This window comes from Phyllopteryx taeniolatus, chromosome 9 (assembly GCF_024500385.1).
Source record: "Phyllopteryx taeniolatus isolate TA_2022b chromosome 9, UOR_Ptae_1.2, whole genome shotgun sequence".
NCBI classification, from domain to species: domain Eukaryota; kingdom Metazoa; phylum Chordata; class Actinopteri; order Syngnathiformes; family Syngnathidae; genus Phyllopteryx; species Phyllopteryx taeniolatus.
Window position 1 is genome coordinate 13292928 of NC_084510.1, and position 26843 is coordinate 13319770.

The following is a 26843-nucleotide window of genomic DNA, read 5'->3' on the forward strand; positions in this document are numbered from 1 at the left end:
TGCCTTTGTGCCGTTTCAACCCGCTCGCCTCTTTTTCGGCGTGCATGAATGCATGTGTTTTAGTTGGAGACAAAAGAATGATTGGCATAAAGTGGCGCAGTAGTCAAGAGTCTCCAGATATGGTAATCAAATCCCTTTCTCTGTTCGGCTGGGCTTATCAAAACACACACAAATACAAAACTTGTCATTTCCACACTGAAACAAAACAAACAAAAAGCAGTCTTTCATAAAAGCCACCAGCTTAAACATTGCTCTATTCTCTCCATACAGTCACAGCTCTTGACTTCCATTGAAAGTCGCTTTCTCTCATTCTCATCTACAACTTGTCCCGTTGTGTCAAAGGCTTTACGCCAGACCTATTGTGCCTGCTCGAGCAGCAGTGCAGCGAGAACAGCTACTGGTTAGAAAAGGGGGAGAAATTGGTGGGGCAAGGGGCAGAGAATGAGAGATTGTGAAAAGACTGTGTGAGGCTTTACACATGTTTATCAGCTTTATCACAGACCCACAAAACTAACTCACCGTTTAAAGTTTCATACATTTTTCATCGGTTTTCATCAATCAAGTGAAAATAAATGGTTTGTAGTAAAGATTTAGTGTTTTATTAATACAAGGTGCTAGTATTCAATAGGCATCGGCTTCTTTTGAAAATTTCTCCTGAGGATAGTAATGTGACAGTTATTATAGAGCTATACACATCACCACAAGGAAATCTCAGAGGCGTCTGAAGACAGTCATGAAATGTAATAATGTTGGGGAAAATGGGAGAAGGACAAACTGAATGGATTCGGAAAGAATAGAACGAACGGAAAAGGATGTGAAAAGTGGAAACAACACAAGAAATGGTTGTAAGAGTGGGTAAAAGGCGACACAGTGGAAGAGAAAAGGACAGGAAAAACGAGGTGTAATGGTAGAAAAGAATAGCAATGATTGTATATATGGGGCCGTTCTGTAAATGCAAAACACATACAGTTAAGCCCAAAATTACTCATACCCTAGATTCTGTTTTTATTTGGTGAATTGTTAGTTTTTAGCTGGAAATGATACAACACTGTTGGAAAACACACACACAAAAATAAAAGAGATGAAGAGTGATTCTGACAAAAGTCAAATTATTCATAGCCTTTTGCTACATTCTTGTGTCATTTCCAGGCAGACGATACCCATTCAACAAATTCACTTTAACTGTCCCAGCTAAGATCTATTTTTGCAACACAAATGAAAATGATGCAGTTTGATATACGGGTTTAAAAAAGTAGTAGGCATCATGCTAACACATTGAAAATGCAAAGACCCCCATACAAGCATAGGCCTGGGTTGTTTTAATTGGTTTCTAAGGGCTAACTCTAATGCTTTTCCATTCTCCTAGGGGAGAACATGCCTGAAATAATGGATGATGGAGGACCAGGCAGCATCCAAGGCCAGTACTAGGACAATGCTGCACAACACTCGGGGACAAGACATGTGTTTTAGCTTATTTGAACTGTAACGTTCAAAATCTAATCCTTTCTGGACTTTTCTTGACACCTTTCTGTATCCGCTGATTCAACTGTGTTCACAATGGTTATTGGAAGAAAAATGTGCAAATCCAATCACAAGAACACTTAATCATCATTTGCTGTGTTTGGAGCCCATTGTAGGTCCCAGAGCTATTAGTGGAACAGTACCCACTGCATATTCTTGAAAAAAAAAACATCAATCGGGCCATGCATACTCAAGAATGCATAGTCATAGACCAAATGGCCAAACTTGCCACCCTGGGAGTTTCAGATACTTTAGTGTACGGGTAACAAACTCAAGATCACACCAGATCTGGCCCACCGCATCATTTGATGTGACCCGCTAAAGCAAATCATGCCCGTTAACTTCCGTGATTCTTACTCAAATCTGTACCCACATTTTAAATAGTCATAAAAAATGGTGAAATATTGCAATTATTTTTTTGCTACCAAACCAGTTTTTACACTAACTTGAGAAATAGATGAACAAACTATCATACCTGACTTCTGATTTCAAAAGTAGTAATCCATGAATTTGTTGTGTAAATGTAATAATATGATGCGTCGATTAAACATTATGGTTTCACAGTCTGAGGGAAACCATAACTAGAATGTTGCCCACAATAAAAAATTGTTTGACATCCCTGCTTTAGTGTGTGTGTGTGTGTGTGTTACAATCTATTGGTGTTTCCTACCACATCCGAACATACAATTCTCTAGTGCAAATGAAATGAGTGAGAGAGCGCATGAGAGAGAGAAAGAGGGAGCAGGAGACTGCGAGAGAGAGAGAAAGTGCGAGAGTGAGAGCATGAGTGTATGAGAGCAAGAGAGCCAGGGAGAGGGCGAGAGAGAGAGCAAGAGAGAGACAGAGAGAGAGACAGAGAGAGACAGAGAGAGAGAGAGAGAGAGAGAGGAGGATGGGAAGAAGTGGAGTAATATTGCATTCGTGTGTTGCTCTTCTGGAGAACTAAAGAATGAAACGGATGCAGAGGAGAGATTTTCTTTGTCGCCTGCGGATGTTTTTTGGGCATTGAATGTCACACTGTAAATGTCAAAGGTGGAGAGGTGAGGCTCGTGGGTAGGCTCCGTGATAAAGAATCCTCCAGTGGTTCACTGGTGAATTGCTTCTTCTTTGTCCCTGCTGCGTTCTTTTTCCTGCCGTTATTGGTTTTTTACTACACTTGCTTTTTGACTGCCACCAACATTTTGCCCCGAGGCCAGGATTTATGCCTCAATATGCACATGCTTGCAGGCACACACGCAGCAAACACCCCCACCCCATTACCACCAATTCATGTACCACACATGTACATGCACACACACAAGCCGCTCATTTCAAAGAGATAACTGGAGTGAGGAAGGACAGAGAGAGAGAGAGAGAGATGACATTAGTTGAAGGATTTATCAATGTGCTATTGCCCCAATTATCCAGTACCTTCATTATGGATTCAGAAGGAGGAACCAAAAGTCACACAGGGAATATACTCAGGGCAATTAACTGTGGAATATGTATGCAGACATATTTCATGCTATTTAGATAAAGAAAACTGGCACTTTTTCCTGGCATTCCCCCTTCAAATAAAATGACTATTCGTGTTGTGTTGAAGACTTCAAACATGCCAATGGATGGTCAGTGTTTGTGTGTGTGTGCGTCCGTGCGTGTGCGCGCGCATGCGTGTGTGTTTATGAAGAGTATGCCATTCCCTGTGGTGAGCTGTAGTGACCCAGGTCACAGTGAGACATAGGCCACCGCCACGGTTATGGATGGCAACAGATGGGTACACCACAGTGTTTATACGCCTTAGGCCACCCGGCATGTCAGATGTACAGCGCATACACATACACACTCAGCACTCATGGCGGGACAACACACTCCACATTCGCTTTGTTGATCTTTCTCATACACACTTTCCAGGCAAACATACTCTGCCTCCTTTGGTGGGAGTGTGTCGGTTTAAAGTAGGCTACAGTTGTGTATTCATCTCTCGTCTATAATCACATCAGTGTATTCAGATTCGTTGTGTGTGTGTGTGTGTGTGAATCGCCTCCTCCTGGTCGGCCCATCTGTGTTGTGTTTGCCGTCATGGTCATGGTGTCGAAGATGTCTACCCTCCCTGCTGCGTTCAACCATGTTCCCTACCCTGATTGAGGCCAACGAATGACGCAGTCAAGGCAGGAGAGTTCAACTTTCTTCTCCTTTTAATGGTTTGCCTTTGGCAGTCAGCGATTCTTGTCAACAAGCAAATTATGGATTTGGGAGTTTTTGAGCAAGAGGCTATCCAACTTCAGTTACAAAGTACATACTGTCAGTTAAATCAGGCTGGACCCCTGACCACCTCCTTTACACAAACCTGACGTTTGTTATTTGGAATGTTGAGTGACTGGGCAACACACAAAACTTTGAAGGAAAAGTGGGTTAAGTATTTGTTCAACTTAGTGGCTCACGGATATGTTGCTTTTATGGATTTCAACAGCTAATTGGAACTAAAGGTTGATACCGTAAACTAAGACAATTTCACAGGATAGGATACAAACGCAGACATTATCTAACGGTATATTGTGCAAGCTTAAATGTCAGATGGCGCCACTGTCATACAAGTCTAGGTTAGAGTAATATTTTAGGGGGTAAATAAATATCTAAGTTAAGCGACACTTTGGAGGGCCAACCTCAGAGTTTTGTAGTAGTGAACTTTCTACACTGTGTGACAATGTTCAAAAAAAGGAACGTGAGGCATGCAAGCAATATCAGTCACCTCATTAAACCATTGTCATTCGTCATTAAAGTCAAGACTGAGTGTTTTTGCATTTTAATATCTATCATGTATAACTTATCCATCCATCCATTTTCTGAGCCGCTTCTCCTCACTAGGGTCGCGGCCGTGCTGGAGCCTATCCCAGCTATCATCGGGCAGGAGGCGGGGTACACCCAGAACTGGTTGCCAGCCAATCGCAGGGCACATACAAACAAACAACCATTCGCACTCACAGTCACACCTACGGGCAATTTAGAGTCTTTATGTGGGAGGAAACCGGAGTGCCCGGAGAAAACCCACGCAGGCACGGGGAGAACATGCAAACTCCACACAGGCGGGGCAGGGGATTCAGAACCCGGGTCCTCAGAACTGTGAGGCTGACGCTCTAACCAGTCGGCCACCGTGCCGCTGTGTAACTTATTTCCAAAGCAATTATTTCCCGCCAATCAGAACAAATCGGAGGTTGATTAGCGACCGTTGTTTTCCAGCATTAAGGTTCCATTGTACTCTAAGTTAATGAAAAGTTTAAAAGTCAGGTAAATATTAGAAACTTTAGGAAAGAAGTTGGACCAAAAACAGGATGTTGCTTTTTTTTTTTTTTTTATATACATCATGGTATATGACAATTGCATCTTACGAACAATATTTATGTGCAAATCTGTGTATACTGTATATTCCTTAGCTCTTCAGTCACTGGTTATTGTGACCATACTTTGAAGTTGTTACATGTGCCTCATGGGTGAGCCTCATGGGTGAGCCTCATGGGTGAGCTTCTGTCATGTCAGGAGCATGGCTTACCTTGGTGATCTTGGGGTGTGCACAGCGGCTGTTTCCCGTGGTGGCATGCATCCAAGTGCTCTCTGTAGGAGTGCACTCCTGCCTGAGGGAGCACTTCTTCTCTTGCACACACCAGCCACACTCAAATCTGGGGTTGGCCTTCAGACACATCCCACAGCTGTCTCTCAGTGCATAGCATTTATACAGATGAGCTGTGGAAGAAAAGTATAATATTTTCTTGCAGGAAGAGAAGGACTAACTATCCTGAAGGCTACAACCGATTGAAGATAAAAACATTTTCTTATTAACTTTTCATTAGCATTTCAAAAACTGGTTCAATGTCACCATCTAAAGCAAAATTTCCCCCAAATGCCTCAGGAATTGTACAGTGAAATCCCGTCTTCTCTCTGCTATTCCATCCCCAAATCCCATTGGTCATGGAGCAGCTTTAAAGCAATCCCATACCAATTAATGTCTGGTAAATGACTCCTTCCTAATTACATTAACATATCAGTATTTTAGAAAATTTCTAATGCGACAAGATGATTATCATGATTGAGAAATAGGATGGGAGCTGGCAGGGAACTAAGATAGGCAGGAGGAAGGCCGTCGTTTTCACAGGCACAACGTGTAACAAATGTACAGACTCCCAGAAAGGGTAATATGTGCTGAAAATAAAAAACGGAATTTAGAAATGCTGTGACCTTGAAAGGACAACAGGTTTGAATCGTATTATCAAGTCTAATTGAATGGAGGCCCACACTTTGATGGAACCAGTGCCATGAAAAAGTATTGGCAAACTTTTTATTAATTCTTATTTGTTTGTATCGTTTCCCCACTTTGTTTAAAATCATCAAACAAATGTAAAGATAACCCACGTAAACATAAAATGCAGTTTTTAAATGGTGATTTTATTTAAGAAAAATATACTATTCAGAGCTACCTGGCCCTGTGTGAAAAAGTAATGCCGCCCCAAACCTAATAACTGGTTGGGCAACTCTTAGCAGCTTTTCTACAACTGGCAATGAGTCTTTTACATCTCTGTGGAGATATTTTGGCCTAGTCTTCCTTGCAAAATTGTTTTCGAGCATGAAAGGTTTTTTTAAGGTCATGCGACAGCATTTCTATCAGATTCAAGTACAGACTTTGATTAGGCCACTCCAAAACCTTTGTGTTTCTTTTAAGCCATTCAAAGGTTGAATTGCTGGTGTGTTTTGGATGTTGAGATCATGAAATGATGGATGAAGATTCTAGTTCAGGATTTTCTGGTAAAGCGCAGAATTCATGGTACTATCAATCACAACAAGTCATTCAGGTCCTAAAGAAGCAAAGCACCCCCAGACCATCACATTACCGCCATCATGTTTGACTGTTCGTATGAGGCTCTTTTCTAAAATGCTGTGTTACATTTATGCCAGATGTAACGAGAGACACACCTTCCGAAAAGTTCAACTTTCGTCTCGTCAGTCCGTAGAATATTCTCTCAAAAGTCTTGGGAATCATTCAGATTATTATTATTTTTTTTATTTTTTTTTGCCAAAGTAAGAAGATTCTTTATGTTCTTTTCGGTCAGCAGTGGTTTTTACCTTGGAACTTGGAAAACATTTTACAGTCTCTTCCATATTGTTGAGTTATGAACACTGCTTTAAAGCGAGGCAAGTGATGCCTGCAGTTTTTTTTTTTTTAGATGTCCCGGTTCCTTTGTCACTTCTGCAGGAGTAGTCGCTGTGCTTTTGGGGTAATTTTTGTAGGCTGACCACTCCTCGGTAGGTTCACCACTGTTCCATGTTTTCTCCATTTGAGGGTAAAGGCTCTCACCGAGGTTTGCTGGAATCCTAAGGCTATAGAAATGGCTTTGTAACCCTTTCCAGACTGATAGATCAAGACAATTACTTTAATTCTCATCTGTTCTGAAACAAAGTGGGGAAACTATGCAAAAATATAAGAATTTGAGAAGAAAGAATACTTTTTTCATCACACTGTACATGCAGAACTGGAGACAAGAAGTATAACAAACATAATAATAAAATATGCTAAAATTATAAATAATATGTTACACCAAAATCCAAGCTTCTTCTTTGAGCTGTAATCATTAAACAGATGCAGTCACAGCAAAGCATGTTGGTGTTGTACATGTCATCTGCAGGCCATATTGACCGTGGCAATGATGTTACTTTACCACACAGCAGGAAATAATGTTACGCCCCCTGCTGCAATGTATCGGCTGTAATAATTATGGAGCTAGCACAGTAAAGACATGCCTATTAGCAATTACATCCAGCAGACATGATCTCATTGTCTGCTTCCACAGTGGTATATCGAGTATGCCTTTAACCCTAAACATTATCAATCTTTGGTAGGTATGCAAGGAAGGTGCGGCAGCATTCAGTTTTAATCATATATCAAGGCAATAGTAGGCTTTTGTCCGGATACAGCTGTAACTGGCTGGCTTCAAAGTATAAACACGATAAAGTACATAGAGGCCACAAAATGTCTAGTATGGGACACTAGTGTGTGAGGGTTTGGCTTACATTCTTGCAAGAGGGAGCACGTTTAAAGTGTGTTAATAAAGAATGGTTACAATACTACTGCTGCACGATTACAGAACATACGCAAACACCCAAACTATATGCAATGAAATAGCTAAGCTAGTTATGCATTAAACATTTCTATAACAGGTAAAAAATATACTTTCCTCCTATCACACAACTAACATAATTTGCTAATCTGCATTGACAAAGTTGGTTGATGAATGTGAATCCAAAACACCTTACCTTTTATGTTGTAAGGGTTGTCGATATTAAAGTTTCCATTCCAAACCACAGACAAATCCACTGGAAGGTCACTGATGTCATTTCCATCATAGGCATACTGAAAGTTAAGGGAAAAAAATAAAATAACGTCATTCACATTCAGATCAAATTATATGAAACAATACTTTTATCATGAGTAACTCAGAGATTGCAAAATGAAGAGAAAACGTGCCAAAATAAAAAGCCAATTCAGTTGAGCTGACGGCTGGTAGTAATGTCATAACCTGCGCTGCTCCACCAGTTGAAGGGCCATAAAAATGACTGATGAGAGACAGGCTATATTGTGATTTTAACACACCACACATTCGCACTGCCTGGCAGAGCACAGAGTTGATTAAGAGATTGTAATCCTCACCACCGGATGACTCACTCTATTCAGTGATGAATGAAAAGCCTAATATATCTTCCACAATAACATTCACATCTAATTTCATTTTTGCATCCTGAACTAATCAGAGCTGAAATGTAATTGACTCTTTGGCGGCATAATCAGTTTTATGGAATGACTTTAAATGAAACAACAAGATTCCAAAGTAGCAATGTGGTGGCAAGACATACAGAAATTTGTCTAATGAGACACTTCATGAATGCTGAATATCACAGATAGATAAAATGTTAACTTCCAACAAAATCCCACCTCCGTCCACTGCATTTTGCAGGTGTTTCATATACAGTGAACCCTCGCATATTCGCAGTTCGGGATTTGCACTTTTTTTTTTTAACCCATCATACTGTAAGTTATTGGCTGAAAATCTTCGCTAAGCTATTCGTGCGCCGCCAAAAGTGAGAACTTAAAGTGAAAGTTAAAATATGTTTCTGCTTCTCTGCCAATGCAGCTACTTATAGCCTGTTTAGTCTCCTCTGTTGCTGCAATTTGCCTATGTTCCCTAAAATTAATATTGTAAGCCAAAATGTGACTTAATGACTTATTATGATTTGTGTAACGTGTTGGACGTGTGATGTCACACCTGTTTGTGCTCGTGTATTACTGAGGCTAGCTTACTACCTAAAACGTTTGATGAGCCCCATGTGAAAGTCGTTTCTTTGTGTTGTATATTTTAACTACTACATAGACATTTATATATGGATAATTACTGTGTACATGTTATATGCAGGCGGCACGGTGGACAACTGGTCAGAGCATCAGCCTCACAGTTCTGAGGACCCGGGTTCAATCCCCGGCCCCGCCTGTGTGGAGTTTGCATGTTCTCCCCGTGCCTGCGTGGGTTTTCTCCGGGCACTCCGGTTTCCCAAAAACATGCATTAATTGGAGAATCTAAATTGCCCGTAGGTGTGACTGTAAGTGCGAATGGTTGTTTGTTTGTATGTGCCCACCGATTGGCTGGCAACCAGTTCAGGGTGTACCCTGCCTCCTGCCCGATGACAGCTGGGATAAGCTACAGCACGCTCGCAACCCTAGTGAGGAGAAGCGGCTCAGAAAATGGATGGATGGATGTTATATGCATGGTGTTGGTACTTTATGATCCTCTTCGTTTTAAGTGCTTTGCCGCCATCTTATGGCATCTATATGCAATTTCAAACCCCTTTTGGGAGGGCTTGAATCATTCCCTGATTTTTGCTATTCGCGACAGGGTTCGGTGGTTAGCGGGGGTTTACTGTATAGAATGGATACACTAGATGACTTGTGCAGACATATTGGTCTATGGCAAGGAAGACAGCCCATGCTCATCTACTGCCTGTCAGTCAAAGGCTCTCCACTCACTCTCTCTACCACTGCCATGGTCACTACGTTCAATGACCTCAGGATGAGAGATAGCAAGACTATTATCTTCTACTACAGTGGTGATAAAATCCAATGTGAAAGCCCTGCGCCTCAAGCTATGGCACAAAACAGGCCTATTCTCGTGACAACTTTGCCACCATTTGATATCAACCACTCCAATGTGATACTGGGAGAGTTATCGTGACATCAGTAACAATAGTGAATTGCAATGTATTTGAGGGGGAAAAAGGCCCTCAAGTACAAGAAATGTGCATAGAAAAGATAAGAAAATGAGAGCTAGGACAGACCAATGTCACAATGTGCAAGTGGCTGATGAATTCATTCTTCACGTTTGCGATTGGATGATTTACACTGAGCGAGCTCTAAAGGCATAGTGATATTCAAATTAGGGAGAATGTCTCCATGCATCTCATGGGAACAGCTAGTTTGCTCTTGGATGTATATATTTTTTTGTACCTCAGACAATGTTTTGCTTGCTATTTGTTTGTTAGTGAAAAATGACTTTCCTTTAGAATCAATTACCTCAAAACTTTTGGAGGGCTAGTACGTTTTGGTATGGTACCATGATTTATTTTTCACTTTTAGTGAAACTGCACTTTTTTTTCCTGACAATTTAATTAAAGTAAGCGTACAGAATCAAGGGTTGTGTATAAATAATTATGTTATACAGTGGTTGAGGATTGCTTTTAACAATACTATTGGAGCATTATGCCACTTGCACACTGCATTCTATTCCTAGCGGCAAACTGTGAAAACGTTTATGCAGTGAAGGCATCAGTCAGAACAAGACACAAAGAAAAACAATGTAAGCTAGCAAGCGTCTCCGACAATTACCCCTTAAGATGTGGCTGTTGGAGACTAACTTTATTCAAGAGGAAACTCAGGGCAGCAAGAACAGAGTGGTGCAGCAAAGTTGAGACTGTTGAAGATAATACTTCCATCCATCCATCCATCCATCCATTTTCTTCCGCCTATCCGAGGTGGGTCGCGGGGGCAGTAGCTTTAGCAGGAAAGCCCAGACTTCCCTCTCCCCAGCTACCTCCTCCGAGGTGATCACGAGGCGCTACCAGGCAAGCCGAGAGACGTAGTCTCCACAGCGTGTCCTGGGTCGTCCCCGGTGGGACGTGCCCGTAACACCTCACCAGGGAGGCGTCTAGGAGGCATCCTAATCAGATGCCCGAGCCACCTCATCTGGCTCCTCTCAATTTGGAGGAGCAGCGGGTCTACTCTGAGCCCCTCCGGGATGACCAAGTTTCTCACCCTCTCTCTAAGGGAGAGCCCGGACACCCTGCGGTGGAAACTCATTTTCAGCCACTTGTATCCGGAATCTTGTTCTTTCGGTCATGACCCACAGAGCGTGACCCTAGGTGAGGGTAGGAATGGAGATCAACCAGTAAATCAAGAGGTTCGCCTTTCGGCTTAGCTCCTTCTTCACCACAACGGACCGATACAAAGTCCGAAGTCAAAGTCCAAAGGATAATAGTTCATCGCCCAGAATTAAGGCACGGCAACAGGGTATGAGCTAACTTCAGCGTATGCTATTCATTCCTAGCGGTGAAACCTCAAATGTTACAATGCTCAACCAATACATTACCAGCAATGGGTTATGTCACCAATATGGTACTGGCTTGGCATACTTGGAACCCTGGCTGACTAGGTGTTAAAAATATGACCAGGTTTTGGCAATGTCAATGAGTCAATAGATAGTAGAACCGAATCGAGCCTTGGAGGTGCTGCGCAGTGAAAAAGGGACATTGTGTTTTATGTGTGCAGTTTTTCCAGTTAGTTGCCTCATCATCTTGTAAGGTAAAGAAGACAATCTGCATAAACAACAGCAGCATGAATGAATTGCAGTTGTATTAAGAGGAAGATAATTTACACCAAGAATGAGAAAAAAAGTGTCACGTAGTGGTGTATAAGCCAGAAAAGAAAGTGAAGTGAGATGCGGTGATAAAAGATGCAAAGAGCATAGGGTGGTGAACTGGTAAAGAGTGAGGGGATAACAGCAGCAATGGTGAAGGGGAAATGGCCAAGCGCAAGACGATAGAGAGAGGTTATTGTGCGTTATTCTGTGACACCATTCATCTAAACGTGGAAAAAAAGGCTCAAGCTAAGCTATAAACAGCTGAGCTGCTGGGCTCTCAAGTGAAATTGGCATTTTCACTTTGTTACCTGACATGTCTGGCTGCTTGGTCTTTTCACACGCCTCTTTTCCTCTGCCTCCCTCTCATTATTTCCTCCCTCTGCTTCTTAACAAACACCATCTTATATGAATCCCTTTATTTTGCTTCTACCACCATCACACAAGGCCCACCAACAACTACAGATACGATATCTTCTTGACACCCGTCCCGAGAACATGTTTAGAATGGTACAAATTCTGTAAAAAGGTTTCCGCAGTACGTTTTCCAGCAAAGGCATCACACAGTCTGTACAGGAAATAAGAATTGTGAAAAAACACCAAAAGCACAGAAACTCTCTCTCTCACACGCACGCACGCACGCACGCACACACACACACACACACACACAACATATATTTGGACATGAGCTGAAATTCTGTCCTCTAAATTTAGAATATTTTTAAATGTGTCATCCCCTTCTTTGTTACTCCCCCAAGAGACCACCCAGCATGCCTGGGAATGAAAACCATCACATACTGTTTTGAGCTGATGATTGTCGAATTGATTTTAAGGTCAAGTTTAAAGGCCATGCAACGATAACGTCATAAGCTTTGTTTTTTACTTGGTAATACTGTATATCATTAAAAGCTGAGAAACAAAAACAAACCTTTTAGGCCACTTCCTCTAGCTGCACATTCTGAGTCACAAGTTCATTAAAAATTTTTTGGGAAAAAGTTATGTTTAAATTAATTAAAATCACCATAAAATTTTAATATATTCTACACAAAAACATAGAGTGATGACTGGAAAAAATATATATTATTCAAATAGAGTATATATAAATATTATATATATAAAATATTTTAATTTCTGGCGGCACGGTGGTCGACTGGTTAGACCGTCAGCCTCACAGTTCTGAGGACCCGGGTTCAATCCCCGGCCCCGCCTGTGTGGAGTTTGCATGTTCTCCCCGTGCCTGCGTGGGTTTTCTCCAGGTACTCCGGTTTCCTCCCACATCCCAAAAACATGCATGAATTGGAGACTCTAAATTGCCTGTAGGCATGACTGTGAGTGCGAATGGTTGTTTGTTTGTATGTGCCCTGCGATTGGCTGGCAACCAGTCCAGGGTGTACCCCGCCTCCTGCCCGATGACAGCTGGGATAGGCTCCAGCACGCCCGCGACCCTAGTGAGGAGAAGCGGCTCAGAAAATGGATGGATGGATGGATTTTCATTTCTAAACAAGTCCAATACCTGCTGTTCGTGTTGTCTCATAAAATACTAAATCTGTTTCTTGCTCCCCCCAAAAATGATAATTGGACAAATGAAGCCGATTTCATGCGCTGAACCAAGTAAATGTGTATTTTTGCATTTACTTTTTTCTATTATGCATGCTAAATGTGAATGAAAAAAAATTCTATAAGATTTCCTCCTTAAGCTACATACTGTAGACATTGTAGATTCTTGTAGATTCCCAAAGTTTACCACATATTGCAGTACTGTGATATTATTGCTATTGTTGGAACAATGCAGCAATATTGTGACTCTGTTAGTTCCACCCTTGATATTTACTACAGTATCACACAGAGGTTGAAACCTCTACTTGCCTCCCTATTTTACTGATTAATCTGGAGAGTCAGTGAACCTGACCCTACATTGAATCAGACGCTGATAGCGAAATAAATGATAGATGTGTGTTGACCTTTCCATCCTGGTGCTTTACATCTTGACAAGACTCCCTGAAAAGCTACACCACGTATACATATAAACTGTGTAAAGGTGCTGAGATTTAAAACAATCCAACTGTCTGTCCACATTCCCTGTTTTGGCTATGTCACAGGTATTTATGGTTTGACATCCATCCTCAGGGGAGGCTGTGTGTTGAGAGAGGAGAAGCTGGGATCTGCTTAAGCATGTCCCTTCTCCATGAAGAAAAAACACAATAAGTAAGACTGCAACCAGTATGTGTGTGGATCTGTGTTTAATGGGCATTGGAGGAATCACAGAGGTTAGGTTATGATCCAATGCTCATATTCTCTCATTGTACCAAAGTCTTATTAAACTTTCATACCACACCAGTATTTTTGTTCAACACATGGTTCAGGGAATACGCATAGTGGATGTTTTACTCACTGCATAACCAATTACAATATGGAAATATAAATATTATGGAGGTTATTTCAAGAAAGGTTGGGATTTACATGAGCAAAGAGGCAAGACAAAGAAAAAGAGAGCACGACTCTCACCAGACGGAAACAAAACTAGAAGAAAATGCTATTAAGGGAAAAAAACAGAATAGAATCTGTGACTGGATGTCAGGGAAAACGTAAGCAATGCCCCATACGGCACAGATAGACAGGGGTGGAAGGAAAGACAGAGTGGAAATGCAAACTACAGCTACAAAATGGCCTACATCAGTGGTGATGAAGAGGAAAGCATAGATGGATGGCAAGAGGAGACAGTTAAAAAGTAACACTGGGTACATCGAGCACCGTCTGTGAGCGTCACAGCCTGATAATTAATCATGTTGAAGGTGTGTGTGCAAGCTGGCTGCTAAAAATACCAAACCAGCCTAGGGCAAAATTCATACCCGAGATAGAGTTGGTTGGGATCACTCGCTCTTCAAGGTGACGAGGGGAAAAAGTGTGACCTCTTGTAAATGACCACTCTACACTGACCACTGGACCATGTGTTTTTATCAGTGTACTGCAACTTCCTGTTGCATACACATACACCAGACTGATGTGGCCTCCCAAACAAGGATCAAGTGGTAATCCGTCCTATAGCTCAGTGTGTGTGTCTGTGTGTGTGTGTGTGTGTGTGCGCGCGCGTGCGTAAGTATATACCATATTTGTGGGATCAGGCTCTGTTGATTCAGCACTAGCTCATAATGGAGGCCTGTTAGCCCGTGCTAATCGCTAATGGTAACAGGATTGGAGCATAGCCGGACCCAGTTACCGAGCTTATCTCTTCCACACACAGAGGAGCAGACCACACACACAATTCATGGCATAAAGAGAGAGCATGGGGGGACAGAAATGCTCGCTTAAGGGGAAAATGTACTGCTGTCATATGCATTGAGCTTGTGTAGGATTTCCGGACTTGTCTAATTATTTGCAGAAACAATCTTTCAACATCGTCACTGTATTTTTTCCCCTAACCACCGTTTGGCATTCTTATCATCATCAACAAGTTGCTGCTTTGTTTTTTTTTCTCCACAAGTTCAAATGCAAATGCTTGTAATTGACAACTGAGGTTACTGAGGTCAAAACGGAGTGCACTACTTATCTTCAACCAGCAAAAGCACTGGTGATGATTCTGTGTCAGCTAATTTGTGGCCTCAAGAAGATCAGCCAAGTCCTACAACCACAAAGAACTCCACAATGGCATAGTTCCACCAGGCAGCTTTTGTCTGCAGAAAAAAATACTGGCATGGAAACAGGAGTTCAGAACATTCAGAGAGTAATCCTCCCATCCCTGGATTGCAGGCCAACATACTGAAGCAAAGTGAATAAAGTAAGATTATACTGACACTTTCCAATAAGATTCCCAGTCATCTAAAGAATATTACAATGGAACTTAAGGGAATGCAAATGCCTCAGACAACCTCAAGGTGTGAACTTCTTGCTCGTATAATTGGCCATCAAACCTGACATGGGACACTGCTTCGAAAGAGTAAAGCAAAGTCAGTTAAAGGTCACATATTACTAGAAATAGATGACGAGAGAGTAAATGGGTGGAGAAGTTGACATATGCTTAGAGCCAAACAGCAATTAATCTTTATTTATCAAGGGAAAATGAGGGAGCTGCTCCTCACCTGTCATAAAAGGAGGGAGAGGCATTCAAGCAGTGAACAGAAGGGAAGGAGGAAGATGATGGATAAAACGAAAGGACACTGTATTACAGTGCTTGAGAAAAAGCCTTTAGTCAATGCACATATTAGATGACTGCTGTGGCAGCTGTAGTGTTTCTCATTAGGCTATGTGAGGCCAGGCCAAACTGTACCATGCTCAACAGCAACCACTAGTGTTGTCACAATACCAAAATTGACTTCAATACTATACCAGTATAAAGTACCTCGATACCGATATTGAAAGAATACAATGGACAAATTCTCTGTACTTGTACAAAGCTATAGATAAGATTAGATCCTGATAAAATAAATTGAAGAAAAAAATGTCACAGCAGCTCAGCAAAAAACAAATAGATTCTTGCAGCTCCTGAAATTTGTAGCCTTGTTTAAAACACAAAAATTACTGAACAGAATTAAGATTTTTGTCACAAAAGGTAGATGCGTTTAAAATCAGCACACATTTCTCTTTTTTTCTCGCTGACTTGTTTGGAGAGTTCATAATAGCCCCGGTAAAAAAGTAAAAAGTATGCTCAGTAGAGAACACAGGAGTATTTGGACATTTGTGTGAAGTCCTGCAAGACTTCCAGGTTGAGATCATCATGTCCAGCTATACTGAAATCCATACAATGGTGTCAAAAAGTGTTTACCCCCTTGCTGATATCTTATTTTTTTGCATGTTTGTCACACTTAAATGTTTCCCATCATCAAACAAATTTAAATATTAGTCAAAGAGAACAAGTAAATGCAGTTTTTATATGTTTTTAATATTAAGGGAGAAAGAAAAATCCAAACCTACATGGTCCTGTGCGGAAAAAGTGATTGCTCCCTAAACCTAATAACTGGTTAGGCCACCCTAAGCAGCAACAACTGTAATCAAGCATTTGAGATAACTTCCAATGAGTCTCTTACAGTTCTATATTTTTGCCATTTTGGATAATGGCTCTCACTGTGGTTCATTGGAGTCCCAAAGCTTTAGAAATGGCTTCATAACCTTTTCCACACTGATAGATCTCAATTACTTTCTTTCTCATTTGTTCCTGAATTACTTTTGAGGATCTTTTGGTCTACTTCACATTGTCAGGCAGGTCCTATTAAAGGGATTTCTTGATTGAGAACAGGTGTGGCAGTATCAGGCCTGGGTGTTTTTACAAATGTTTGTAAGAACAGTCTGCATGCCAAGGTGCTTGAGTTTATACACATGTGGCCATGGAAGTGATTGGAACACCTGATTCCGATTATTTGGATGGGTGAGCGAATACCTTTGGCAACATTGTGTATGTGCACACACACACACGGGGAGTCGATACAGTCCTGCTCCCACCGAAGAAGACAGTTCTGATCAGTTTGTTATGGCAAGAATTTCTATACAGAGTTGGTAGAGGCTACCAACATAGCCTCCCCCTTTGTGGCACCTTGCACAGGTTTAGTACAGTTCTTGGAACGCTGCAGTGGCATTAGTATTTCCTCCCTCTAATCTGTGGACCTATAATGCTTCAAGGATCCACCGGTTTTTACCTCAAAGGGCTACTGTAGTTTTCTGTATTATCAATTTATATACACAAATAATTGGAGTGAGGCAGTTGAAGCTGTCTAGGCACTCAAAATACAGATTATTTTAAAATTATTTCAACTACTACCTGTATATGACAATATATTATTTTTCTTCCAAAAATTGTGCCAGGAGTACCTGCCCCTTTACTAAACCAATGATGCAGAGGAAGCATACATGGCTAATAATCACCTTGCGTGCTTCCTATTGATCTAACTTTTATGACGCCCACTGCTCCTCGAAACTTCATTTCTGCTCCCCCTCTCTCTTTCTGTAGGTACATGCACAATAGTAGAACAAGAGTATACAGATAGTAATGGCAGTCTCCACTGTCCCACAGCAATTCATCATCATTTTATCTCCCTTAATTGAATGCCATCAGGACTCCTGATACTTCCCATCTTTCCTTTAACTAACAGCTGCTCTCCACATATACACACAGAAGAATAATACACAGACACACATCCTATCCTAAACTAGATTTTCTTCTCATTCCCACATCTGTTGTCCCCTCATTCTCATTCTCCCCTTACTGGTGAAGGCATAAAAGAAAAAGGGTGATGGAGTGGCCCAATGGTTTATCAGATGGGAGGTAATGGTGTAGGGCCCACACAGATGTTATCCGTCCACTCATTCCAGCCCTCCTGGGAGAAACCTCAATGAAGAATAAAGAGGTAAGGGCAGCTAAAAACTGGAGAGAAATGAGGCTGATGGGAAGAGACATGGGAAAGTCTTGAACTCATCCAACTCTCTTCCCTCACCTTTGACCTTCATACAACACCCAGCTGAGGTCCATCAGCTTTTCTCACCCCAAAATGTGATCTAGCTACCTCTGAGCAGGCATTGTGTGAACCTGTGTTTATTTGCTCCTTTAACCTGCCTGGCACTCTTGAGCAGAATATACCAACCCACAGCACTCTCATTGGCTGTGCCCCCTGGGCCTTGAACTCCGATTGGCCCACACAGGAGAAACCTTCCTGGGCTGGGTCAAAAAAAAAAAAAAAAAAAAAGAGACTCGAAGTGGATTTAGACAGCAGCTTGTTATTTTACTTGTTGCTGAGTGGAGCTAACAGCTCCCATAAGTGCTGATAAATGGTTCTGTATTTGTTCGTGGTGCTCAAGGTTTGCTTGGCTTTTATTTTTACAAAATTATCATCTTTTCTGTAATGAATGCATTACAGAACCTTCACAAAGCCACCTTTTTATAATTCAAAGGTTCAAAAAACATGAAAATGTGTTTGGCTGAATTGCTTTAGGCAAACCTTTTTCAAGAGGGCATTGTCATTCTTATGTCTTATGATCGCCTTGCTCACCACATTCGGGATCAGATGTACTGTACGTACAGTAAAGAAACACCCATATCGGGCGTATTGATATTTTCCCATATAAGCAGTTATAGATCGCTGATACCCAACCGGATCAGTATGCAGCTTATGTTACACTATCATATATTGCATGTGTCACATACATTTATGCAGTTATTGGCAGTGTGCTGTTAGGGGATATTACATGGGGGTATTGGGTTATTACAGTCAGTGGAAATGAGGTAAAGAATAAGAAAGTAGACTTTAAACATGATCTGACTGTGCTCATCCTGTACATTTTAGATGTATTCTTTTGGATTGTGTTTGAAAGAGATGAGATTGAGTTTTGGCCTCAGGAGATACTTTTGAGACAATTTTCTTCCTTACATTCTATTCTTCCACCTCCTGTTCTTTTCAATAGCACTCCTCCTCTCGTTTTCTCCATTCATCCATGCTCCAATTTCACTAGTCTGTCTTTTCTGTGCCCATCTACTTTTTATAGTGTCCACTATTCCCTCTTTCCCCCTTAGTCATTTCTACAATTCTTCACCACTGATTTTGTGTTTCACTTAAGCCTTTCTCTGTATCTCCTCTTTTACACACTCTTCAAAAATTCAGTTTTCCCTCTTAGCCACTATTCCTACCACGTGTGTGTGTTTCTCAAACACAAGACTAAACTGTGGATTAGCATCCTTGTGTTTATTGATCGGTAGGTCCCATCGGCCCAGTCCTGTAGCAGTGGTATACTGGAACCAGACCCACATTTAAAGACATCCTGGGATCCATAGCCTTGGGCATAGCAAAGGGTGCAGGGCAGACACACACAAGGTAAATGAACAACTCGTATCACCTTCACCTTGAGTCTTAGTGAGGCAAGTCAAATTTCTTTAGGGAGACGTAAAAAAGATGCTAAGTCATCAGTAACTGTGTAATACAAAATGGACAATGGCTTGTGTTTGAGTTAAACCGAAAACTAAAAATGGGAGCCATAAAGACGTTTGTGACCACAACATTAAAACTACTGTAGTAGACAGTTGAATTTAGTAAGTGACTGAAATATTAGTCATGCATGTTTTTTTAAGCATTTATCTGGGAAATACTATGGCAGGCAGCACGGTGGACCCGGGTTCAAATCCAGCCTCGCCTGTGTGGAGTGTGCATGTTCTCCATGTGCCTTTGTGTTTTTCTTCTTTTCTTTCCTTCAAGTACTCCTGTTTCCTCCCACATCTCAAAAACATGCATGGTAGGTTAACTGAATACTCTAAATTGCTCGTAGGTGTGAATGTGATTGCGAATGATTGTTTGTCTATATGTGCCCTGCGATTGGCTGGCGACCAGATCAGGGTGTACCACGCCTCTCATCCAGAGTCAGCTAGAATAGGCTCCAGCACGGCCGCGACCCTAGTGAGTGGTACGGAAAATGGATGGATGGATACTATGGCAATTCAATCATTAAGAAAATTACTATGACTGTCTGGGATTAATCAATAAAAAATGGACTAAACAAAATAAATCACTTTCTGTCTTAGGGATACATTTCAGTTTATGCTTTATGGTAGGCATTCATATGTCCATAAGTGTGAAATGCGAGTGAATGTGTTCTTTTGTAATACAGTACATATTTGTAAAAATGTATTACAATAAAAATTCTAAAAATTGATCACAATATATATTGTAAGTTGAAAAAATATATATCTAAATAAATAAATCACAATGTCATTTTTTTCCAATGTCGTGCAGCCGTAATTCAATCTATCACACCAACCACCCTTGACAATACTCATCTGGTGAATGTTGAGTTACAACAGGAAATCAATAAGAAATTTAAATGACAGACCAGCATAGTCCAAATCGATAGAATTCCAACTATAACAAGCCTTACCAGTGTGTCAAACATAAGTTATTGATCTTAAGCCGAACAATGTAAAAGCAGAAAACAACCAGAGTTCTTCAAGTGCTAATTACAGTCGTTTATGAAACACACTTGTGTGTAAAGTATGGCAAGTATATACAGCTGTCTGCTTTTTCATCTAGTACACAAGACAGTCTCGTCTTCATCGATATTTGGCTGTGAAGTCAAGCTGCAGTGGCTAATTGCTAACAAGGAGGAAGCGCTGACAACCCAAGGCTAATTACTGTGAGCAGTATGTCTGGCTTTGTAGATATTAAATAGAGAAACTGGGCCAGGGTGAGGTTTTGCTGCTGCTGCTTAACACCTACCATCAAAAGTTAATTGAAAATTAAATCTTGATGTGGACAACCCTGTCAGTAACTAATCAGCTCTGGCGTCAACATCTACCATTAACTAAACCTCAATTCTGTCAACACTCCTTTGTTCCTATTCAGACGACTCACCTACAACATGTACAACACAACATCTTGTGTGTGAGACACTAGAAAGCGTCACAAAGGAAGTTAGGCAGGAAGGAGAACATTTGACAGAAAAGGAAGTTGAAAGAAAGATAGGCTCTCGAGGCAGAGCGAGGAAAGAGGAGTGAAGGATCGAGTCAACGTGTAAACAAGATGAATCCCCTCCGAACTAAATTCACAGGCACACTCGTTCTTCACATTTTCAGCCTCAGTGAAGCGCAACGCAAGCTAGCACTTATCTGTCATGCTAGTTGGAGGCCTCACACCCAGTCACCTGGATTTGAACAAAAATATAAGCTTTTGTCTACTTGTGCAAAGATTAGTGTTTCTTTTACTTCAACAATAAAGGATGGGTAAAAGAATCCATTTTTCAATAACTTGTTTGTTAAAAATCCTGTCAAATTGTTGATGAATCGTGTCTTGAAGAAACTGAGGCTAAATAGAAGGTAACCAACCGTTCTCTGCAATCAGCCGAGACTGTTGATTCAACATTATGTCAACAATAGGAAGTTGAGCTAGATCATCCTCAACTCTCACTCTGCCCTTTACCTCTTTATTCTGCTCAATGTAACCCTGGCTTAGAAACAGGAGTAAAAAAAAAAAAAGAACAGGCTCTCTGACTGCTGAGGTTGTAGACTACTGCTCACCTGTCACCCTGAACAGGATAACCAGTAGAAAATTGATGAATGAAAAAAAACAATTGATTAAATGATCTGTATTTTGCCCTGTCTAACAAGTAAATGTAGTCAAATCTCAAATTGATAATTGATTCTATAAATGCCTAACAGTGAATCAAAAATAATTTTTAATTCATCACCATCATACGACATTGTTTTTTGGGTTGTTACAGTAAAAGCCCCATTGTTGGAGGTTGAAACATTTTTTTTTCTTTGTACATATACAGTACATATCGAGCCTGAATGGCAACCTGCCATTGTGAAGGCACAATTATGAGAACACCCACCAAATGTTCTGGGAAGGTGTCCCACTCTCTTGAATGGAGCATTATTAAAGGTGTGTCCGTGGTTAAATAATGTTGCGTGTGCAGGCCAGAACAATGAGTGTCCAGAGTAGTCATTAGATGTAGCTGGCCATTATCCAAACCTTAATTTACTCCTTGTGCTCAGTCTTATCATGTTTTAGTTCACAACTAGTATTCAGTGGCTAAAAGGAAAACTATTTTGTGACTACACAAAGTCGATTTTGTCATACTTAATATCAGTTGAAGTGCTGTATTTGTCACAATGCCATGCTTTAAAAAGAAATGGACATCTTTATCAGTGACTGGGGCACAAAACACATCATTTTTCTCTTGTCTAACTTTCATTATTCAAAAATGAAACAACAACAAATTCTATGTTGGCTAGGCTAAGTCATCCGTCAAATCTAAATGGTGTTATCTGTAAACAAAAACAAATGCAAACTGTACAACTCAGTCGCTTGAATTCTTCGGAGACGACTATCACTCAGCAGCATCCACATTTGTTTGTTGGATCTCACTCACCGCTGTCTTCTGGCATTGGATAGATGAGCTGTTGAAGCGCAGGGCGGGGACACTTAGAGTCTCGCCCTGGATGTGGAACACACACTCGTAGTTCCTCTGTCCTGATTGCGGCTGGGGCAGATTCTTGGCAGCTAAGGTGATCGGCTTGGTCACCCCCACTGGGATGTAGATCTGTGTTGATGGTAGAATCTGGGGGCAGTCCTGTAGCGGGAGACATTAATCGACACTATCAAAAACTGTGAAGGCAAATGAGCAATTACATTATCAGAAAAAAAATACACTGCTTAAACAACTGTCCACCTTGACTTGCACCAGATTTAAGCTTTTTTCACGTAATATTTAAAATAAAATTAATGAATCACACATTTTCCATGTATTAAATGGGTTAATGAGCTAATGAACTTCAGTTGGTCTTGTTTAGATCATTTCCTAACAGCTCATTAGTTGGATGACGCTACTGTGCATGCGCGTCTGTCTTGTGACGTCTGATTTATACATTATATCTTACAAAAGTAACTGCAGTGTGTATTCAATGATTTGGCAAGGCAAGTGCACATCTTGACAATACTGAGAATGCAACCTTGAGAAATTAAGCAAAAAGGCGGGGTTGGTGACACATCTTCTACAAAATGAGTTAAGGACTATGTTAAATGAATTCACCCTGGGCTGGAGACTTTGGACTCAAAGTATAACAAAATATTCCTGCTTGAATCCAGGATATAACGGGTGCTAAATGGGTGGTAAATGATATGGTCATTACTTTTTTTTTTTTTAAATGTCAATTAACAACATAATTCTATTCCCTTAAAAAAAGTGTGGGTGAATACTGAGAGATGCTGTTGCTGAGCCATAATGCAAAATTGTAACCATCACACCATGAAAGTAAAGTCCAACTTTTTAGATCAGATATAATCCATGGTTAACCACTGTTAATAGTCAAACATAAAAAAAATACCCTTGTGATGTACAATGTCTTGTGTGAAGTCATGCATGACGGCACTCTGACATTTTTGTACAATTTTAGTATCATATTTTTTCCGAAACTTCCAAATTCAATGGCCTCAAAGGCATTCAGTCTTTGAGGTTCCACAGTGAGCAGTGCAAGTGTGAAATCAGTGCAATCTGGATGTTTGGTATGTGCTTTAGGGTTATGTCATGGCATCATTGCAAAGTAATTAACTTTTCTGGTCCATAATTTTGCCATTGATCTTTTTGCAGAAAAAAAGTCAAATATTTTTGAACAGCAGAAGTGTCTGGTCTGTGAAAAGCAACAGTGCAGCCATAGCAAATGAGCACCACATTGGGTGGGGGGGGGGGGATTATGTCAGGCTTTGGTGCAATAAGAATTAGCAGAATAATATTTTTCATAACAGAGGCACAATAGCATCAATGGGCTGCTCTCAGCATTCATAATGAAGGATAAAGTACTTTATTCACCTGGGTAATTCCATGTATACCCAATGTAAAAAAGTCAAAGCAGTGCTGCACCACCGAATCGATACGAAAACCCTGAAACATGGAGCATATCCAAGTAAATGTATTAACTATGCATGCCTCTGCACAGCCGCTCCTTCATTTTTTACCAGCTGGCTCCCTGTCAGTGAATCTCTCTCCTCTTTTACTCTGAGCTGTTGTACATTAGAGGCTACACAGTGTCCCCGGGGCCATAGCACAATGCTGGAGTTTGTTCATTAGCCTGCTTAGCCCAGGACTTGTGCGTCAGATTACACACCACCACATGCGGAACATATCGTGAGGGACGGAAACTATTGGTGGAAGTGGACCGTGGGCCACTTGATGTACAGTAAAGTATGCTTGCTGGGAGGTAGTACAGTGAAGCAGATGCAAGACAGAAAGTGAAGACAAAGCAGAGAGGGCAAGTTTAATTGGGAGCAGAACAATGTAAAACATGAATGTCAAGTAAGTTGTTCATGTAAGCACAGGAACAGAACAATAATTGTTCAAAGTGCAGAGAGGAAGAGTGAGTGGGAAAAGAAAAATGGGAGGTAGCAGGGAGCATTGTGCAATTTCACTGCATCTATTCCATCATATTTCTCTCTATGCAGTCCAAGGTTCATCTACAGTGAGGTGAAAAAGTATTGGTCCCCTTCTCAAGTTCTTATATTTTTGCACAGTTCCCCCACTTAATGTTTAAGATCATCAAACAAATGCAAATATCACCATTAAAACTCAAGCGAACTTAAAATGTTGTTTTTAAATGGTGCTTTCATTTATTAAGGATAAAAAAAACTTAAAAAGTTACCTGGCCCTGTGTGAAAAAGTAATGGCCCCTAAACCTAATAAATGGTTGGGCTATCCTCAGCAGCAAGAACTGAAATCAAGCATTTTATGACTGGGTTACATATATCTGTGGAGATATTTTTGACCACTCTTCCTTGCGGAATTGTTTTAATTCAGCAAAAAAAGGGAGGGTTTTTGAGCATGAACTGCCTTTTTAAGGTCATGCTACTGCATTTCAATCAGATTTTAGTCAGGACTTTGACAAGGCAACTCTAAAACCTTCATTTTGTTTGGCCATTCAGAAGATGACTTGCTGGTGTGTTTTGGATCGTTATCCTGCTGCAGAACCCAAGTGCGCTTCAGCTTGAGGTCACAAACTGATGGCTGAACATTCTCCTTCAGGATTTTCTGTTAAAGAGCAGAATTCATGGTTGCATCAATCACAGCAAGTTGTCCAGTTCCTGAAGGAGAAAATCAGCCCAAGACCATCACACTGCCACCACCATTTTTGTTGGTATGATGTTCTTTTCCTTACGCCTCCCTGGTGAGGTGTTCCGGGCACGTCCCACCGGGAGGAGACCCCGGGGACGACCCAGGACACGCTGGAGAGACTACGTCCTTCAGCTGGTCTGGGAACGCCTCGGGATCCCCCCGGAAGAGCTGGATGAAGTGGCTGGGGAGAGGGAAGTCTGGGCGTTCCTGCTAAAGCTACTTACTTGAGGTAATATCTTTGTATGCTGGCCAATCCTGGGAAGGCTCACCACTGTTTCATAATTTCTCCATTTGTGGTTAATGGCTATCCCTATGGTTCCCTGGAATCCTAAAGCTTTAGGGGCTTTGTAACCCTTTCCAGACTGATAGATGCCAATTACTTTATTTCTTGACTGTTCTTGAATTTGTTTGGATTATTTTGTTGCAGCTTTTTTAGATCTTTGTCCGACTTGATTTATTATTATTTTTTTCAGACAGGTTTTGTTTAAGTGATTTCTTGATTGAACAGTAGGGTTGGGCATCGAGAATCGATAACCGATTGGAACCTAGAACTAACGTTCCGGTTCTCCTGGAATCGTTAAAATTAAAACATTTAAATTCCCAGCTTCGATACCTAGTCTGCCGACCCCGAAGAAGAAGTGGCGAAAACCAACGAAGAAGAATGCGCATGAAAACCTGCTTGTGCCCAACAGCGGCGAACAAAAGTGTGTCTTAACTTTGTTAAAATTAATGACCAGTCGCCTCAGTGCAACACTTGGAATAATTATATTGTGCAAAGGAGGCTTTCATGATGTGCAGCGTCTGACGCGCTCCCTCCCGCTCTGAGCCTCAGCCTACACCGCACGGAGCTTCAGTGAAGTCAACTCTCAGTCAATTGAGTGAGTGAAACAATAAAATATGTCTATGCCAACATTGAGACAGCTAACAAGGTAAAAATGGTTAGTTGCACTTTTGCATTGATGGTTTTTAGCGTTTATTTTAGTCTTCAAACCAACGTAAGAGCAGATGACCAAAAAAAATAAAAATACTTAACATTGCGCTAAAACTTCACATCAATATGAATTGGGACAAAATTCACATAAATGTCTCACAGCATCACAAACACTCGTCTTAATAAACGTTTTATAGCATTTGGTTGCATCCATTTAAAAAAAAATAATAATAATAAAAAAATCACCGAAGTTACTTTTCGAGCCAAAATGCTGAGTTCAAAATAAAATTCTTCATGTAAATTTGATTTTTTTTTCCTTATTAAATGAAATAATTTAAAAACAGCATTTAAAATTGGGTTATAGTTGTCTGATATTTACATTTGTTTGATGATCTTAAACATTAAAGTGGAGAAACTATGCAACAATATAAGAATTTGAGAAGGGGGGCAATATGTTTTCAGGGCACATCCATATATCCAAAACAACTGAAAACAATATTAATTCACAAGTGCCTGGAGCTTTGGGAAATCTTGAACATTGAATTTCGAGACATAGCGAGGATGATACTGAGAGGATGTGGCTTTTCAAGTCTTTTCTCACTCTCTACTCATTTGATACTTTGTACAAAGCTAGGTGAGTTTATTTTTTTATGGGACTATACACAGTTATTTCGAGGGGTATACAGTCAAAGTATAAACACTGAAAAGGAAGTCAGGGTGACCTATATAGAATGCAGAGACATCCCAACTTTGATATTTTTCAACTTTCCCTCTAAGCCAAGTAACCAGATGGTTCTGATTACCCCAGTGTGCTGGTTAGCTTTGCTCGCCAAGGGCAGTGCTGACATTTATTTTATAGAGGTCATAAGTATTGATACATCTCATAATCAATCCCT

The 26843-nt window shown here is 40.8% G+C and overlaps 1 protein-coding gene across 3 annotated transcripts in view; it reads right to left on the bottom strand.

Annotated features, from left to right (window-relative positions):
* LOC133483183 (plexin-A1-like) overlaps window positions 1-26843 on the bottom strand; it is a 209533-nt gene that overhangs the window by 42498 nt on the left and 140192 nt on the right. For all 3 annotated transcript variants that reach the window (XM_061783981.1, XM_061783980.1, XM_061783983.1), the window contains 3 exons: window positions 22284-22484; window positions 7801-7897; window positions 5048-5238 (listed from right to left, as the gene is read on the bottom strand). In XM_061783981.1, the coding sequence (XP_061639965.1) occupies window positions 5048-5238; window positions 7801-7897; window positions 22284-22484 (489 nt within the window). The remainder of the gene's footprint in view (window positions 1-5047; window positions 5239-7800; window positions 7898-22283; window positions 22485-26843) is intronic.